Below are 18,191 nucleotides of genomic sequence, written 5' to 3' on the forward strand. Positions count from 1 at the left end.
GAGCACTGAGCTGGTAGAAGGACAGGAGGGTTGTGAAGAGAAATTGACTGATGTTTGAGAAGCACTCAGATATCGCGAGAGAACCATAAAAATGCTCAGGAGTAAATTAATAATGTTGTAGTCTATGCTGGGTTTAGATGGTGTTCAATAAATATGATCATGGCCCATCCATTGAATGAGTAGCATACAAAGAAATATTCAATAACTAACTACACATTCACTAAATATGGCAAGAGTCCTCTGGGGAAAAATAGTATGTGATCATATAATATATACTCACAAGAGGGCTGAATTATGGTGTATAGGCACCCTTAAATCTGCCGTTTCCTAACTTTTGAGCCTTTGACTTTGTGGCCTTAATAGTGTTTTTAACATATTTTTGTGTCTAATTTTATGTATATAAAATAAACTGTGCACATACAACATTGTGAACTGAAGCTTTGTATTTATTTTATGTACATGAATTAGATATCAATGTTGTAAATGTATACATAATAGACAAAAATATGTTCAGAGAATACTATTAAGGTTGCAAAGTCAAGTGGCACAGATGAAGCTCTTTCATAAGCAAAATCAGGCAACAGTTGAGGACTCCATGCTCCCCAGGTACCAGTGATCCCAAGAAACATGGAAGCTGTTCAATTGGATGAACCCAGATGTGCAGTCAGACTCGTAAATGAGGAAAGCAAAACAAAAAACTGAACAATGGAAAATACATACAGCCAACTTTCGCAGACTGGCACGCATTTCATTCTGATCTTTAAGGCCAGTTGTATGAATCCTGCTCACTGCATCCTCTTTCTCTGTAAGCCATGAATCAAAAAGGCACTGAAAGAAATTCAGACAAGGGAAAAGCCTTCGGTAAGACCATTCAGAGTGCAATTTTTTGAACAATGTTCTGGTTTATAACTGATAATGCTACTCACCTGCTCCTCAGCAAATTGCTGCCACTTCCGAAGAATATCCTGCAGAAGGACCCAGCGATCCTCTGTCCACCTACAAATGGCTGCCCACCGCTCTCCCAGATCCTAAAAAGAAAGCAGCACACACAACACTTCGTAAATATTTAGTATTATTGAGGCTCATAATATTTCCCCATGGCACTGAAAATTTTGATGAAAATACTTTGATAACCCCCCATTTTAAATCTCATTCTGAAAATCATAAAACATTGTGTGTCATCCTGAAGTGGATATCGTCATTGTTTGAAACAGAAGTACAATGTAAAGAATTTATGAAGCCTTACGGCCAAGCCAAGAAAAGGGAAGCAATTTAAATACCAAGATATGGATAGTATATCTCCATTAAGTCTGATACTACTGTGGTTTCTAAACTTGATGGTGCCAAAAACACAACAATTTGAAATGTAATTAGGGTTGTCCAGAGTCTTGATTATAATGGTAAAGTCCCAGATGCACTCAGATTATTCCTATCTGCTATAGGATAGTACTGTCAGCATAGAAGATCAAAGTCCTTTATTTTTCTACAATGTTCCAGTGAGAATTATTGAAGTAAAAATTCTACAAAGCACTAATTAAGTCATTTTCTGTTGCCTAATGGATATCTGTATACATGCACACTATTACCATTTGAGATTCTTGCATGATTCATGTTCTTTGAAAAAGCTCTCATTCTCTCTCAATTTTAAGCAAAAATTCAGCTCCATCTCTTACTTGCTCACTTTAGAGACAAATGCCTAAAATAGGAAGTGAGGGGTAATATAGTTGTGATTGTGCAAGGTACCGTAAAGTTCTTTTTTTTGCCACAAGTGAGTTATTCAGGTCTTCCCAAACAAATAGCAGCAAAAATGTTATTGCAGCCCATGCCATCATATGCTTCCTCGCTGTTGATCTCACGCACACATTTTGTGGCAAGGGGTCTCTTCAAATTTTCCCCATTTATTAGTATATTAGTAATTAAAGAAAGAATTGTGTCCATGGTAAGGATTGTGGTTTATGATAACTGTCATGGAGTCCCCGGGCGATGCTCTGGAACTGCTCCCTACGAAGCCAGTCAGGACTCTGCGGGAGCCTCCTCTCTGTGAGCAGACTGTCTTCAGGGCAAAAAGCTTACACAGCTTCCACCTTCCTGAGTCTGACCTCGGAGCATTGAGCATCCTCTGCCCCTCTGTGCGCTTCCCACAGCGAGTCCATCCAGGTGGGGTCCTGGGGAAGCCAGAGGGTCCTGCACCCCAACTCTGCAGTCAGATGTGCCTCTTAGCCAGCCAGTAAAACAGAGGTTTATTAGATGACAGGAACACGGTCTAAAACAGAGTTTGTAGGTACAGAGAACAGGACCCCTCAGTGGGGTCCATTTTGGGGGGCAGTGAGCCAGACAACCACATCTGCACTTCACTCCATGTCCCCAGCCATCCCCAATTAACACCCTCCAGCCCCTCCTCCTCTGGGCTTTGTCCCTTTCCTGGGCCAGGAGGTCACCTGATTCCTTTGTTCTCCAACCCCTTTAGCTATCACCTTGCCGGGGGCGGGGGGGCGGGGAGGGGCCCAGACCATCAGTTGCCAGGAGACAGAGTGTCAGCCATTTATGTACACTGGTCCTTTGCTCTGCAACAATTACACCCCTTTATCCCACCACCTAGAGACTTAAGAAATGCATAGGGGAAACTGAGGCACCCCTACGGTATTCAGAGGAAACATTAAGAACAGTCCCACTTTGTCACAATAACAAAAGTGCAGCATCTAAACAGTTGACTTTTAAAACAAAAACAAAAATTCCTAATCCCCCGCACACACAACCAAACCTCTCATACAGTGCAGCAATACCATGGATCTGCAGTATGAGTACAGGATCCAGCAACATTGTATAGTAGGAATAGCAAGAATGTTATGTCACGCTCCTCAGTAAAGTAAAAGGCACATTGCAGATGTCATCTGACTGTGTGGCCAGGCATGATACTGACTGCATGCCACAGCTGAAAAGCTTGTGACATGCTTTCCACTTCATTAAGTAGCAAACCAGAACTGCTCTCATAGATTAAATGAACAATTTCCAATATGAAGAGCTGTCTCAGATCTTATACTGACATATATTAGAAACATGAAAAATATAATTGATCTACCTTCAGAGAGAGGATGGTAGATTTAAAACAGTGCCATTTTTTTCAAGCAGCACATGCACTTGATACCATAAGACTGAGGAATACCCCCTTTCCTAACATCTGGATGCACAGGTACAAACTATGCTTCTAGATTTTTTTGAGTTCAGATTAAAGTTCATGCTCTCGGTATTTTATTAAAGAATGTCCTAGTGGGTATTTTTTTAGTTTCAATATTATATCTGGACAAATAATGCATAAAGAAAGCTTTCCACAAATATCCATTTGATTTTTTTCATTAAATTGCAAAAAAAACAAAACTCAAATAAGTTTGAAAGATGAATTCAAGAAATTCTGAATTCAAGAAAGTCTGTGGATATTCTATGAGCAGGCAAATACAGCATAAATTCAATTAATAAATAAGTAATCTTTAATTATTCACTCAACTCTGTTCTTTGTACCTATAAGCCCTAATAGGTTATGGATGGGCCATTATATGGATAGGTTTTGTAAAAGTGTGATCCTAAAGAAAAGATTAGTTGTTTCTCAGCTTCCTTTTGTGGCCCAACCTGCTTCCAAACTCAGGACTGACCCTCAACTCATCTAGCCACCTCTTTCCCCAAGCCCAATATATTCCCAACCATTTCTGCACACTGACTGCTTATAAATCCCGTCCCCATGGCCACCCCAGATACCACAAGTTCTCTCCTGGTTGCTTTGCTTGATTGCTGTAATGTAGATCATCTATTCTTTCTGATTGCTTGATTGACTCCTTACTATAATCCAGTCTCTGGCTTCCGAGGCTACATTCCTCCCGCAAACCTGGTTGTGGTGTCCACCAACCAGTTCCGACAGGGACTACTGTCATTATTCATTAGATGCTAACACAGTATGCAGGATTTAACACATCCAAAATAGGTCGTCTAATTATCTCCTCTAATGAATGTTATGTTGAAGTACTAACCTTGGAGTAACACTCAGTGTTCTGTATTGGTATTTATGGAAAATCTGACAATCATGTTTAATCAACATTCTGTTTATTTACAGATAAGTATGAACACTTCTTTTGCTTGTTTTTGGAATATAATGGCCAGATTTTCACTGAAGTTAATGGGTGATGAGTATGTTCAACATTTTTGAAAAATCAAGCCACAAAAGTTGAACAGAAGAATTCAGAAATCAACATGATGACACCTAGTGTAAGATTTTGCTTCTCTGATTCAGTGTGTAAAAAACCTTCTGTGGCTAGTCTGCTTCCATTGGCTAGACATATGTAACTCAATAACAAATTAATCCTTGCAAACTCTCTTAATAATTTACACTTATTAAACTGCCTCATGTTCTTTTTTCGAATTGCAATGCAATATAAGCCTAACAAATTCTTTGTTAAGAAAAACATCCATTTTTGATCAAACAAGGCTCTGTGGAAATCTGCCATAATAAAGGAAGAAGATTCAGATTCTCCAGAAAGCTACATTTTCCTGAAGATAACTAACAACTTACTGTTTGACCTGAACTACTATAAAGAGTACTAGAGTTGCAATTCCTCAAACTCTCAGCTCACCGTACATGGTAGAGAGGTATGTGTTATGTATGTAGGGGCAGGATTTGGGCTTGGAATACACATACATTTACCCCAATAATCTTTTAATGGGGTGAAATCCTAACCTTACTGAAATCAATGGCAAAACTCTCTGACAACTGCACCCCATATTCATCATAGTGGTATGATTATGATAGGATTATGATGCATTTTGTACAAGATGTGTCATGTGAGGTATTATTGGAAAATGTTGAATATGATTATCCTATTTGTGAACGTGTATCATTTTTGTATCTGAAATTATGCATATTGACTATGTATCTGTATTCCAAATGGGCTTACTCTGGGTAATACCCACAACTAACCATTCAGGTACAACAGTGAAGCTAGACAGTGCTAATGGCTCATCAACAAAGACAATGGATCATGGAAGAGCTTAGCCTTCCTGTGAACGTTTCAGCCAGCCTATGAATAATGGCTGCTATGACTTGGCAAGGCATACAAGGGCATGTGACCAGACCATATGACACTGAACTCCATTTTGGTACCTGTATTTTTCCACAATCTGGGCTGGGAACTTAGCTTGAAACAAAGTTTTAATGGAAGAACTATATAAGGCAGGGAGTGACATCATCTCGGGGACTCACTCCCCACACAAGAGAACTCCTGGAAACACCTGAGAAACAAAGACTGAACTGGGGTAAGTGCTGGACCCAGACTAAAGAGATTTCTAACCTGTGTAAGGAAACCTGGTCAACTGCTTGTATCATTAGTCAGGGTGAGAAATTTCTAATTCAAATCCTATCTATCTAGTATATTAGTCTTAGTTTGCGTTTTTATTTATTTGCTAGGTCGTCTGCTTTTGATCTGTTTGCTATTACTTAAAACCTATCTTTCTGTAGTTAACAAAGTTGTTTTCTGTTTTCTGTTAACCAGTGTGTTTTGAGTGAAGTGTCTGGAAAAATCTCAGCTCTGTAAACAAAGGCTGTTGCATGTGAGGGGAAAGCAAATTAATGAGCTTGCATTGTACAGTTCCCTGTACAGCGTAAGATGGTATAACTCTGGGTTTATACTCCAACAGGGCTGCAAGGCTAGGGAGCAGGGAAATTGGCTGTTGTCTCCTGTTTGTCCTTGAGTGGCTTAGGTAAAGCATTCAGGTAGCTCAGTAGGGTGTGTGGCACCACCTACTGTCATGTTGGGTGATATCAGGGCCTGGAGAGGCTGGCTGTGTCACCCGCAGAGCAGTGTGAGGGAAGCCAGCCCAGATGAATGGTTATGAGGTCTGCTCCCACACTGCACTCCAGGGGTGACAATCTTTCACACTCGTATTTCACCAATATTATTTTTTTTTACTGACTTCCACAAGTAGTGCCTCCGATGTGCAACTTATTGAGGAACTATGTCAACATACTATGTAAAATTCCCCCCCCGAAAGGATTGTAGTATGTACTTTGTGGGGCATTTTTTTTCATTGCAATTTAGGGGAGATCACAGTGAAAGGACAGACACAGAAGCAGAAAAACACACCACCAAGGTCACAACCACTGTTTTGAACATACCCAGAATTACAGCTGGTCAGAAATTCTCTGATGGAAGACTCTTCTTCCACCACAGAATGCTGATTTGTCTAACTAAAAATGTTTGGTGGGGACAGACTGATTTAGACAGAGTTGTAATTGGACACAGGCAACTTCAGAAAACTGACTAATTTCTTGACAGCTCACCTGGTGAGCTACTGGGAAGCTTGAGCTTCCAGGCTCCCAGGTACCCTTCAGCCTCGTAGGCAGACTGCCTCAGAGCCAGGACTTCATTTCCCTTTCATGGAGAACTTTGAAATTTTTGCTTTTCCTTACAGTTAAAAAGAAATTGAAGTTTGAAATATCAAAATCCTTTACAAAACAAAATTATCTTTCTCCACATAGCTATATTCAAAATAATGCTTTACTGTTCCATTTGAATTTTCATTCCTTCACTTTCACTTGGGCAGATATATATTTTTCTGCCTGCCAGCAAACACTTGTGTATGCTCTTTATGTAGTCTAATTTGCAAGCATTATTATTTATTTACACTAGCAGAACCCGATGGTTACAAATACTAACGCCTGGCACGTTTGTGTTTCTATGTTTCTGCAAAGTGAAGGCACAAGTATGTGTATGCATATTGCATGTGCACAACTGACAAGTTCTCTCTTCAATCAGCAAGCTTGAACGTCATCTATTTTTTCAGATCAATCGCAAGTTAATTTAGTTTAGAATGTTGTTGCTATCTCCATCCCTACTTGTAAGAGACTATAAATACATATCTATTGTGAAGGACATAGGGCCTATCTATAATTATTTATGAATACTGGAGATGACCTGGTTATTTGGGATAGTTGCTGTATGCCTATATGGGATCATTGGAATGCTAACTGCGTGCATATGTTGAATTAGTTTAATAGCAGGGTTATTAGGAAATTAGTAGAAAGGCAGCAAATAACTCCAGATAATCAACGTCCCAGTAAACACAGCAGGTGTCATTAAGAGAGAGCCTGAGTTAATAGCTGGGAAGATGCTACTTCCAGGCTCCAGCCAAAGTTACAAGACTTTCTCTGCCAAGACTTGGACTCAGAAAGACACTGAACAGTTAAACAGTCACTCTCTAGGTGGGGAGGCAGGGAGGCTATTGTCAGGAATCTGTCTGCAGTGAACAAATAGATTCCACTGGCGAATCTGAAAAAGCAAGCCCTGCATGGCCCACTCTGACAGGATTGATGGTAAGGAGGGTTGATGGTAAGACAGACGTGTGTATTGACCTTTTTGTTGTGTTAAAATCCCTTTACTCTTATGTTGTTTTTTTTCCTCCTCTGTGTTTTAGATTAAACAATACTTTGGTTTGAGAAAGGTGTCTTGTCACTGGTATTAACCACCAGTCATAAGCTTCCAAAGAGAATACTTGCAAATGCTGAACTCAATCGGGCCTGCTGGGTAAGTATGGTTAGACCTCAAGGTGCTGTAGCTTGGAAGCTGGTTTAAGAGTGGCAGAAGCACATGATTTCACCCTGAGATAGGTGACGGCTCGGGGCCTAAAAACTGAGGTACGCACTCAAAGAGACCAGATTGGAGCCAGAAGTGCAGCTAGCTTTCTAACTGTGCCATCTACACCACCCACATGCAGAACCTAGTGTCATTATAAAATCTGTGCAACACACCCAATCTGTATATTCTTGGTGCTTTAAGAAACCCAATTTCACAGAGCTGAAAACAATTATAAGCCAAATCATCTGGGAGGAAGAATTTAATCAGAAAAACATGCATGTTAATTGGGAATCATTTAAGAACACCTTACTAGATGCCCCAAAAGCTGCAATCCAATAACTGAGGAAGAAGCCAGTGCTGTTTAAAAAACTGAACTGGTTTACAGTGGCAGTGAAGAAAGCTGTATTAAGAAAGAGAAAGAAAGGAAGAAAGAGAAAAGTTGACAGTAATGAACATAAATTACAGGCTAGAAATTGTGGAAAATGATAAGAGAAGCAAAGGGACACAAGAGAAATTGATGGTCAGCAGAGTTAAGGCCAATAAGTTAAGAACAATAAGGATTTTTTTTTTTTGTAAAAAAAAAACCCAAACAACTATATTAAACTTGCATCCAACAGTTTTAATATTCTAGCAAGCAGCTCAGCCAGCTCTATTAATGTTGATTTTCAATAAGCCGTGGAATTTGGGGGAAGTTCCAGAAGGCTAGAAGAAAGCTAATTTTGTGCCAATTTTTAAAACAGGTAAGTGGGATGACATGGGTAAGTAAAGGCCTGTGAGCCTGACCTCCCTCCTGGGCAAGATAATGGAGTGGCTGATACAGGACTTGATTAATTAAGAATTAAAAGAAGGTAATGTAATTAACGCAAATCAACATGAGTTTATGGAAAATAGATCCTGTCAAACTAACCTTAAAAAAAAAACAACAACAAAAAAAAACAGAGAGGGTAATTAACCACTGGAACAATTTACATTTTCATGATGGATTCTCCATCACTGACCATTTTTAAATTAAGTGTTGATGTTTTTTCAAGAAGATCTGCTCTAGGAATTATTTTGGGAAAGTTCTATGTCCTATGCTATACAGGAGGTCGAACTAGATGATCATAGTGGTCCCTTCTGGCCTAAAATCTTGGAATCTATCAGGAGTACATAACTCTCTTTTCAACACACCTCCGCAGAGAAAGTATACGAACTGAGAAGATGGGAGAGGAGAAAGGAAAAAGGACATGGGATATTCTAGTTAAGGAAGAACTCAAAGGAAAGGAAAGGAGAAATTATTCTACACAACTCTTAAATTACCAATATCTTCTCTAGCAAGAGACCTAGAAAAGGCCACTCAGGCAGCAAGGCTTGTTGTAGCTAAATACCTACTTCTGGCTCTAATGTGCTTATGACTTTATTGGAGTGTTTGCAGAGAGAGGACAATGCCCCCAAATTAAATTGCACTGTCTTAAAAACAGAGATGGAGGAAGCAGTTACTTCTTAACCTGAAATTATTGCTACAGATATAGCACCGGTCACAGCAGATTTAGCAGCTGCATTAGTTGCATCCCAGCAATATGGTCTATAACCAAGATGAGAAAACAATGGCTCCTAGAAATAGGTAGGCATGTTCACATGCAAAGCAAAATCAGGAAACGTTTTTAAATTTGAATTTTGGCATTCCTCAATTTTTTTTTTAACCTTATGCCACAGAATTATCATTATTTGTCATTGAGTGACATTCACGTAGGGGGAACAATTAAGCTATGGTGAGGGTGGGCTTTGTAGACCATGTTTCATTGTCTGTCATATAGATACCCGATTCCTTATGGGCTAATAATTTCATGCCGTATCCTTCAAGCTAATGTATTACTAGTGGTAGCCAGGATGGAGTTGTGTGTTACAATGCACTGCAGTTTCCAATGTACAATACAATACATTAAAACGGATAACGAAAGTGGATTCGAAAGGCATGGGACTTGTATTAGATGCACAAACATGCACAAGTGCCTATCATTTAACACAACAGATGAGTACATTGTTCAGGTGACCAACCTACAATCCTTTGTAACCGTCACATTATAAACACTTCATAATAAAGGTAAGATGGAAATATTCTCAATAGCTGTGCTGTCAAGTACCTTTCCAATTCCTTGAGCCATAAGAACGGACATTATCTTTCTTGCTTATATTTTAGCTACATGCAAATTTCCTACCTCCGCTTAAGCAAACCCCCAGCCCTTTGAAACTACTACATGAGGAGTTGGTCTTTGTGTGCTGATTACCTGTTACCAGAGATTGGATTTCAAAGGCCCAAGCTGTATAAAGAAATGTTTGAACTGCCTAGCGGTGGTTCTGGTTCTGAATCTGAGACAGTTACAAACCTGTAACCAGAGGGAAGATCCAGTTGTGGGTTTTGAAGGATTGACACCTACCAGACCCAGAGGTTGGAGTTGGGGGTGACCTCTGGTAAGCTTTATAAGATTCCAGGTTCTTTTATTGTTTTTGATGTTTTCTTTGTAATGATTTTACCTGAATAATAAATGTGCTTGCTTAGAAAGAGCTGTGTGCTGACTTATAACTGCAGACAATTACACTGTTTATGACCTCAGGAGAGAAAGCAAACACATACCTTTTAGGCAGTCTGGCTTGCTGGGAATACCACAGTATAGGCAGGGCACTATGGAAACTTAAAGAGCCCCCAGTCAGGAGGCAGTGTTCTTTGCCCATGAGGGGTGATGACTGAGGAGCTGCGAGCCTAAAGTGGGAACCCTAGGTAGACCATGGAGGGGAAATACTGGTGCAGTTACCATGAAGCTGCGATACTTACCTTTTACTTTACAGATTTGTATTATGTACTATTCTTCTGATGTTTTATAAATAAAGCAACTTATCTTATACTTGAGCAGCTTTGTTTATACCTCCGCAGTCTAAAAAAAAACAAAAAAAGTCTTCGCTCTCAGCATCTACAGTAACAATTCTACACATGGCTGCATCCCAGTGATCTATATTTAGAAACATTCTTCCCTAATCTAGTGGCCTGCACCAGCTCAATGATGCAAGGTCACTCCAAATGCTTGATTTGCACACTTGAGAAGAGACGATGTTTCCAAGAAAACTAAAAAGACGACAAACTACAACCCTCAGCCCCTGAAAAGCTGTACAATTCCAAAGCAGCATAAGAATTACACTTCTTTCTTTTATTGTCTCTATAGTTAGGCCAGGCAAAGTATTTAAACAAAATGATAGGTAGCTGTATTGATATATGGTTTAAACTGTGACCCATACTTAACCAATCGCTTCTAGTGACAGATCACAGCAAACATAAAACGGAGGTTTTTGGGGTAAACATATTTAAGAAACAGATTTGTAACGAATTTACAGGCACAAATATCATGTAAGAAGTCTTCACTTCTAGGATAAGCATTGATTATTTAATCATATGGTGCTCAGTTCTGCCACCTTTACTCATGCTGAATAGGATCTTACTCTGCTGGTAGCCCCACTGAAATAAATGACTGAAACTTCAGCTGAGGAATAGCTGTGAGGCACATCTTGGGGCTACCAATTCAATCCAGAGCATAAACCATGGCAGCATACCTTCTCTCTCCCCTGAAATTCCAGCCCCTCTACTCCTAGAAAAGGAAGTTTCACAGATCCCTACCCCAAAATGAAAACTGTTTCATTCTTTTTAAAAATGAGTCCTTTGAGGAAAAGCTTTATTTTTGGATATGAAAAGGTAAAATAGGAGAATAATAATAGCCTGATAAAGATTGAATGAAGCTAACATAGGAATCAGAAAAACAAACAAAATAACTGGCAGGAGCACTGAGAGTAAACATACAATAAATTATAATAAGCAGCCTTGAGTCTGCAACTAATGGAAGAATTTTGGTAAAAGATGCTTCTCTAATGAAGTCAGGCTAACTACTGCTAGACTGGATGGACCAGTGGTCTGTAGAAATGTTGTTTGCGTCTACATGTTTAACAACACACAAAAACAAGAGAGAAATTCAGTACATTGAAAATGTATATGTTCTGCAATAATAATTATGGTGTTACCCCTGATTTACCTTTTCTCAATGTATTCCGATATAAGAACTTTTTACATGAACTACAACAATGGATCATAGATCAAAAGATTATTTGTACTAATGTTCATAAAGTTCATAATAAGCTACGTAAATAAAACTACCTTTAACATCAGGGTCTGTGTCTCAGCTTCCCTCAGCTAAGCAAACTGGAAGGACCATCAGGAAGCACATTAAAACTCCATGATTCTCTAGATATAGCACTGGGCAGAGGGGGCTATTCTAACTTGGGCTAGCTGGTGACAGTCCCTAAGGGTCCTTTTGGCTACTGAGTACAGTTGGAGCAAAGTAGGCGCCAGACAGAACTCCTTTTTGCCTCCTGTGCCAGGACTACTGGATAGGTGAAGTCCCTCTAGTCTAGTGGTATCAAGGTTCACATAAAAGAGTAAAGATGTTGGTGAATTTAAATGCAATATAAATAGTAGGTTGAGTAGAAGGGACCATGACTTTTCATGTCCAGGTGGTGACCCCCTATTGACTGTTTAAGTCTTTGTGGTGAACAAAAGGAGGTTGATTGTGACTCAGAGATGTGGGGGTTTGGTGACTCAAAGAACAGAAATCTTGTCATTTCCTTGTGGTATGGAAGGGGGCTGAAGGCGGTTAATCTGATTTCTCACTTCCAAAGGATGTTAGTGGAGGAATTCTTAACTCCCAGTCCAGGTAACAAGCTTGTTTGATTCTCTAGTACCATTATACTCTAGTATTCATTGTCTCTAATACAGGCAGTACTAGAGAATCAAACAAGCTTGTTACCAGTCCATCAGCAGTCCATGGAGAACTGGCTGTGCACATGGTACTAACTCTCCTTGTTTTTATTGTTATGTCACATTAAAAGAAACATTTAAATACTTTCTTAATATTCATTTTCCATTTAAACGTATGCTGTAGTTCTTGAAATGGAAGGGAAGGGGGATGCTCATAATTTCTCTATAAAAATGTGGGCCAGGATATGACAAAGTTTTAGAATACCTGCTCTAGTAGCTTTACCTCAAGTTTACCTAGGAGCGACTCACTCTGTCAGGCAGTATTCAAGCCTCTCTGGTGACATCATAAAGGATGTTGGGAAAAGATCGCCTGGCTGGTTAGATATTGGATCAGAAGGCAATTTAGGACCTGCTTTGGTTGAAGGTTAATAAGATGCTGCTGTAGTCTAATTTCTTTCTTTTCTACCCTCTTCTGGTATATTGGTCTAGGTATCCAAAACAGTTTAAGAGCCCCCACTGGGAAGCCAGATAATGAAATGCAAATAGAAGAAGACAGATTATTTCATTTTGACAGAGATGGTCACAGACAAATATTGACCCCAAAAGAACACTGGTACCTTATATTTAAAAACAGAAGGGACAAGAAATGCAAGACAAGGTCTATCATAAATGGATAGTTGAAGTAACTCTGAAATGTTAGAAATGGTATTTAATGAGGGACAATTACCTGTCTGCTCTCTAAATTTCAGGAAAAGAGTAAGCTGTACTAGACACCCTGTTCAGATAAGTTTAAGAGCATATTTTCAAGCAGTATGTTCAGGCATATAGATTTGTGTGTGTGCCAAGAGAAGTATAAGTTGACTGTAAAAAGCTATCCCTGCAATCTTATAAAAGACAGAGTTGTGACCCGTTGATAAGGATAAAAATTGCCACTCTTAGGTAATAAAGTGAATACTATGTTGTGAAAGGTGCTGGGATTGATTTAGCGGTGCATATGGTGCATTCTGGATTTCCAGGGGAGGAGTTGATGTCAGTACCTTCTTAGAAGCATTAGTTAGGCAAGTCAAAGAGGTTTTATAGGGTTTTTTGCAGGGTTGTAGGTAAGGCCAAATTTGAATGGGTAGCTGCAAACAGCATGTACTGTGGCTGTTACACTCCACACATATATACATTAAAAAGTGGGATTCACTGGATACTGGATGGCAAAAGTAGATTTTTAATTTATGAACTGTTAACTTTATCATAAAAATAGCGAATCCACATTTTCCCCAACACAGAGTGTACTCAATTTTGCTGACGCTAGTGGCTTTAGTTAATAATTTTTGTTTAACAAGAGATTTGTCTTCCAGTGAGATACTAGAAAAATTCAAGGGTCCTGTGGAAAAAAGCTACACAGACAACCTTAATTCTGGTATTTCCTATCTTTAGTGTTTGACTTTGCTACATTAATGTTTTTTTAATGTAGTTTTTTGTATGTAATATTATTTGTGTGTCTTTACAACACATTTGTATATAAGCATTTGATAACATTATCGTGTCTTTTACAAAACCAAGTTTGAGAGAGATGATAGCAGGTAAACTTTGATAGGGGCTATGTGAAACTGAGGGGAGGAAGTCATGAAATTCCCCCAAAATCTTATTTCACCATTTTCTCACCTCTGAAAATTCACAAAAGCAGTAATTCAGCTGTGAAAACATGAACACACAAGATGTTTATTTACCCTTTATTCCCCAAACAGCAGTTGTTGTAAAATGGTTCCATTTTCATTAGAAATGGCCTCAGTAACATATGATAACTTCACAGAGAATGGGTCATATTTTGAAGGTGTAAGACATGGCAAAACACTTACGCTTCTAGAAATCTGAATTTTAACGAGAGTATTTTGAATATGGTGTTTGTATGTAGACTACCTTTATGTCTCACTTTGCTATTGGAGCTACAAGTGAAGCACCCATATGAACCATATATAAATAAAAAGTGCACTAGTATTTCTCAGGAGAAACAGAATGATTTGTTCCTAAGTACAGCTGCACTGTACACAGTACTGCTAGTTTGTCAGACTCCGCAGTACACCATGCCACTAACACCCTAGAACAAGGAATCTCATTTAGCTTGGAGATTTCAATGCATATTTTGCAAGTTGGAGCTATACCATCAAGAAAGCTTCAGCGTGCCAATAAACACAACTGCTGTTGCCACCACTAGCACAACAAGGAGGGGGAGAGCTGATTATTTGGCCTTGGTCCTGAAGATGGGCGAGGACAGAAGTGTTGAAGGTGTGGGGGGGACCCACAGAGAGAGAAGAAGTGGACTTCAAACATTTCAAAGATTGCATTAAGTTTGGGTGCTTATTTGTTTTCAGCCACACACCTGAATTTTTTGAAGTATGCATATCACTATTTTGTATCCTAAAAATAGCATAGGTTGCATATTCCCTATAAGTACTAAATTAACTCTAAATTATTGCCTATGATTGCACTATTATCTTTTTTCAACTCTCCACCTACATGCTCTCTGAACAGCAAAACAGCAGCAGCAGAAGAAAGTCTTTAATGGGGGCAGGGGAAGTTTAAATTGTGCTGTGAACTTTCCCTAAGGGATCCTTTTCATGGCACAGCCTAAGTAAAAAGTCTCTTGTTCAGGGAACAGTAATGTAACTAATTAGATTTAGTACATTTTTTTTAACCTAAACCCACATTTCATTTCCATGAAATGAAAGGAGGAATTACCCTCCAGATGATTCACAGAAAAAGCAGTCTACCCAATACTAATTTCATTTCAGAGGATGATGGGAACCAAAAAGACATGTGAGAAAAGAAGACTAAATCTCAGCTAAAGTGACAGATGACACTGAGGAAGATTTTCAGATTTATCTTTCAAATGTAAGGCATTACAAACTTGGTTGCAATAATCAGCGTCCTTATGTCTGTGAAAATCTGGCAGTGAAGTGGCACTGAAGATGCTGCAAATAATTCAGGGCTAAAATGGCCACATTAGAGTTTTTAATTCCCAATGATGAAATTATCTCTCTTCCATACTTTACCATGGAACTTGTATTCCACCAATAGAGGGGCAGTTCAGTATGCCTCCCAAAGTCTAATTCTTTTCCATAACAAGGGGGGGGGAGAACATAAGTTATCCTGTTTTACACCCAAAGATTTCATAAACATACCTATAATTTTTTCATGCTATTGTATCAGTGTGGCTGTTAATAGTTTCCCCCTTCCCCTCACATTAGTTTCTTCTCTGCTTTTGAATCTCCTAGAGAACACAATCAGCTTGGAAGTTGTACATCATATTCACAAGAGGACTAAACAACAGAAGACAATGAAAACACTGGCTTCCCCCAATCTGATCCTCGAGACCTAAGGATCACAGTGTGACTGGTCCCACCCAGATGTGCAAGACCCTTGTAACTAGAGCTGTTTGAAGTTTTTTCAACAATGTTTTTTTTTTTCAATTGAAAAATTTCTATGCCAACACACAGTTTATGGGAAAAAATAATTTTCATTGAAATTTTTTGTTTTTCCAACAAAACTTGGAAATGAATTTTCTTGTAATTTTTGCTGAGTCAGCTGTTCTTCTGGGGACTTTTGGTACTGTGCAGTCCCTTCACATACATTCCAATGAGGGTTACAGTTTAAAAGCCACATTTATAGTGCTAAAAGGCAATATATCTGTGCATATGTAATTAAGAACAATATCTGCTTTTCTGACTTTGTGCTTGCCTATTTAAGAATTCCAGTAATAACAATGGGCACATTTTTTAAACCCGAGTGCCTAAAGGTATGCTCCTAAATGTAGAAAATACCATGCTGGATCAGAGAAGACTAATTGTGTATTGTGTGAAAAAACATTTTATCAGTTTTGAATTTGCCACTTTTCCATTTCATTGACTGCCCACTGATTATTATTATTATTTGCACTGCAGTAGCACCTAGTGTCCCCAGTCAGAGCACCACTGTGCTAGGCACTGTGCAAACATAAAAGATTGTAATCTCTTTTAGACTGTCTAAAATAGATGAGTGGCAACTGATAAAAGTGAATGAGGGATGGGGGGAAACAAGCTAGCCGTGAAACATCTATTTTGTATAATAAGCCGTGGTCATACTTTCTTCCAGTAGACTAGATGACATAACATTTATTCCGACTTTCCCTACCATCCCCCAGCCCTCCCTTTTTTACGCTATGAGTGGGACATTATTTCAGTGGAAAAGGTATAATTTATCACTTATTGTTCCTGTATACAGCATGGAAAATTTAGAAAGATCTCTAGTTCTTGGACTTCCCCTTTAAAAAAAAAAAAAAAGATGTTAAGTATGAAGGGGAAGTAAGATTATCTGCTGTGGTATGTTGTTCCACGTTATGACAATTTTCCTCAGTTTATCAGCCACAATGGATACTGCATTTCTTTAGGAATTGCTCTTCTTGTAATTTCAGTACCCCAATGACACAGGACAATGCAGCATCAGGAACAGAGATGATTGCAAACAACTCAGTTTTGTTGTTGAACCAGATGAACATGAAATGCCTGTTTATGTCTGAGCCCTACAGCAGTTGCAGCCAACTTGTTTACCTCTTCCTCCCCTATTTGGAGATTGAGCATGAGACTAAATTGTGTCACAGATAAGTAGCCTGAAGCAGCTGGCTGGAGAGATGACATTTCACCAGGATACAAAACAAATGCACACAGAAAAAAGTGAGAAAATAAGATAAGGTGGTTGAGATTGCACGCTGGACAGGCATGCTTGTACAACTGTGTCTGGAGACTGCTGAATTGGAATTAATTTGCAAACTGGATACAACTAATTTAGGCTTGAATAAAGAGTGGGAGTGGATGGGTCATTACACAAAGTAAAACTATTTCCCCATGTTTATTCCCCACCCCCCACTGTTCCTCAGACATTCTTGTCAACTGCTGGAAATGGCCCACCTTGATTATCACTACAAAAGTTCCCCCCCCTTCCCCCCGCTGGTAATAGCTCACCTTAAGTGATCACTCTCCTTACAGTGTATATAACAACACCCATTGTTTCATGTTCTCTATGTATATAAATCTCCCCACTGTATTTTCCACTGAATGCATCCGATGAAGTGAGCTGTAGATCACGAAAGCTTATGCTCAAATAAATTGGTTAGTCTCTAAGGTGCCACAAGTACTCCTTTTCTTTTTGTGTCTGGAGTAACTCAGAGCTTACCAAATCATTTAAAGCTCATTTTATAAAATATTTCAGACATATTGTCAGAGTGAATGTTGTACCAGAAAACCTAAAAGAAGGGTTTTGTGTACAAAGTGCAGGGAGGCTGGACAATTGTTTTTTATCCTTAGTTTACAGATGGCATGTAATCCCTTTTTCTGATTTCATACAAAAAACCCTCACATTTTTAAATATTTAAGGCACTTTCCCCCAAATATTTACATTTAGCCATGCACATAAAAACAGGACTGACAAAAATTTTTTTAAAACAATCACAAATATTTCTTGAGGGATGCTTAAGATGGATGCTTTTTTTTTTAATATACAGAGTAATTCAACATTTACCTGAAGCTGTTCTTCTAGTGCAGCAGTAGCTTTATCTCCACCACTTTCATCCACCACAACTACCATATGAGTAAGGGAATTCACCCTGACTTGTTCCTGTTCCAAGTCTTCTTGAAGCGCCTAAAAAGAAAAGGGGGGAAAAAAATCTATCATCACTCTTTAGACAGGAATATTCCAGTCCTCAAACAGAGTGCAGTGTCAGAGTAGAACCTCATGGACTAAAAAATGGGAATACATGAGCAGTAAGGTGCTAC

The 18,191-nt window shown here is 38.9% G+C and overlaps 1 protein-coding gene across 7 annotated transcripts in view; it reads right to left on the reverse strand.

Moving 5' to 3' along the window:
• Positions 1-18,191, reverse strand: part of DMD (dystrophin) — a 1,912,888-nt gene that overhangs the window by 1,259,661 nt on the left and 635,036 nt on the right. For all 7 annotated transcript variants that reach the window (XM_043538015.1, XM_043538014.1, XM_043538013.1 and 4 more), the window contains 3 exons: positions 17,938-18,057; positions 927-1,028; positions 721-828 (listed from right to left, as the gene is read on the reverse strand). In XM_043538015.1, coding sequence (XP_043393950.1) covers positions 721-828; positions 927-1,028; positions 17,938-18,057 — 330 coding nt within the window. The remainder of the gene's footprint in view (positions 1-720; positions 829-926; positions 1,029-17,937; positions 18,058-18,191) is intronic.

The sequence above is a fragment of the Chelonia mydas genome, chromosome 1 (assembly GCF_015237465.2).
Source record: "Chelonia mydas isolate rCheMyd1 chromosome 1, rCheMyd1.pri.v2, whole genome shotgun sequence".
Lineage (NCBI taxonomy): Eukaryota > Metazoa > Chordata > Testudines > Cheloniidae > Chelonia > Chelonia mydas.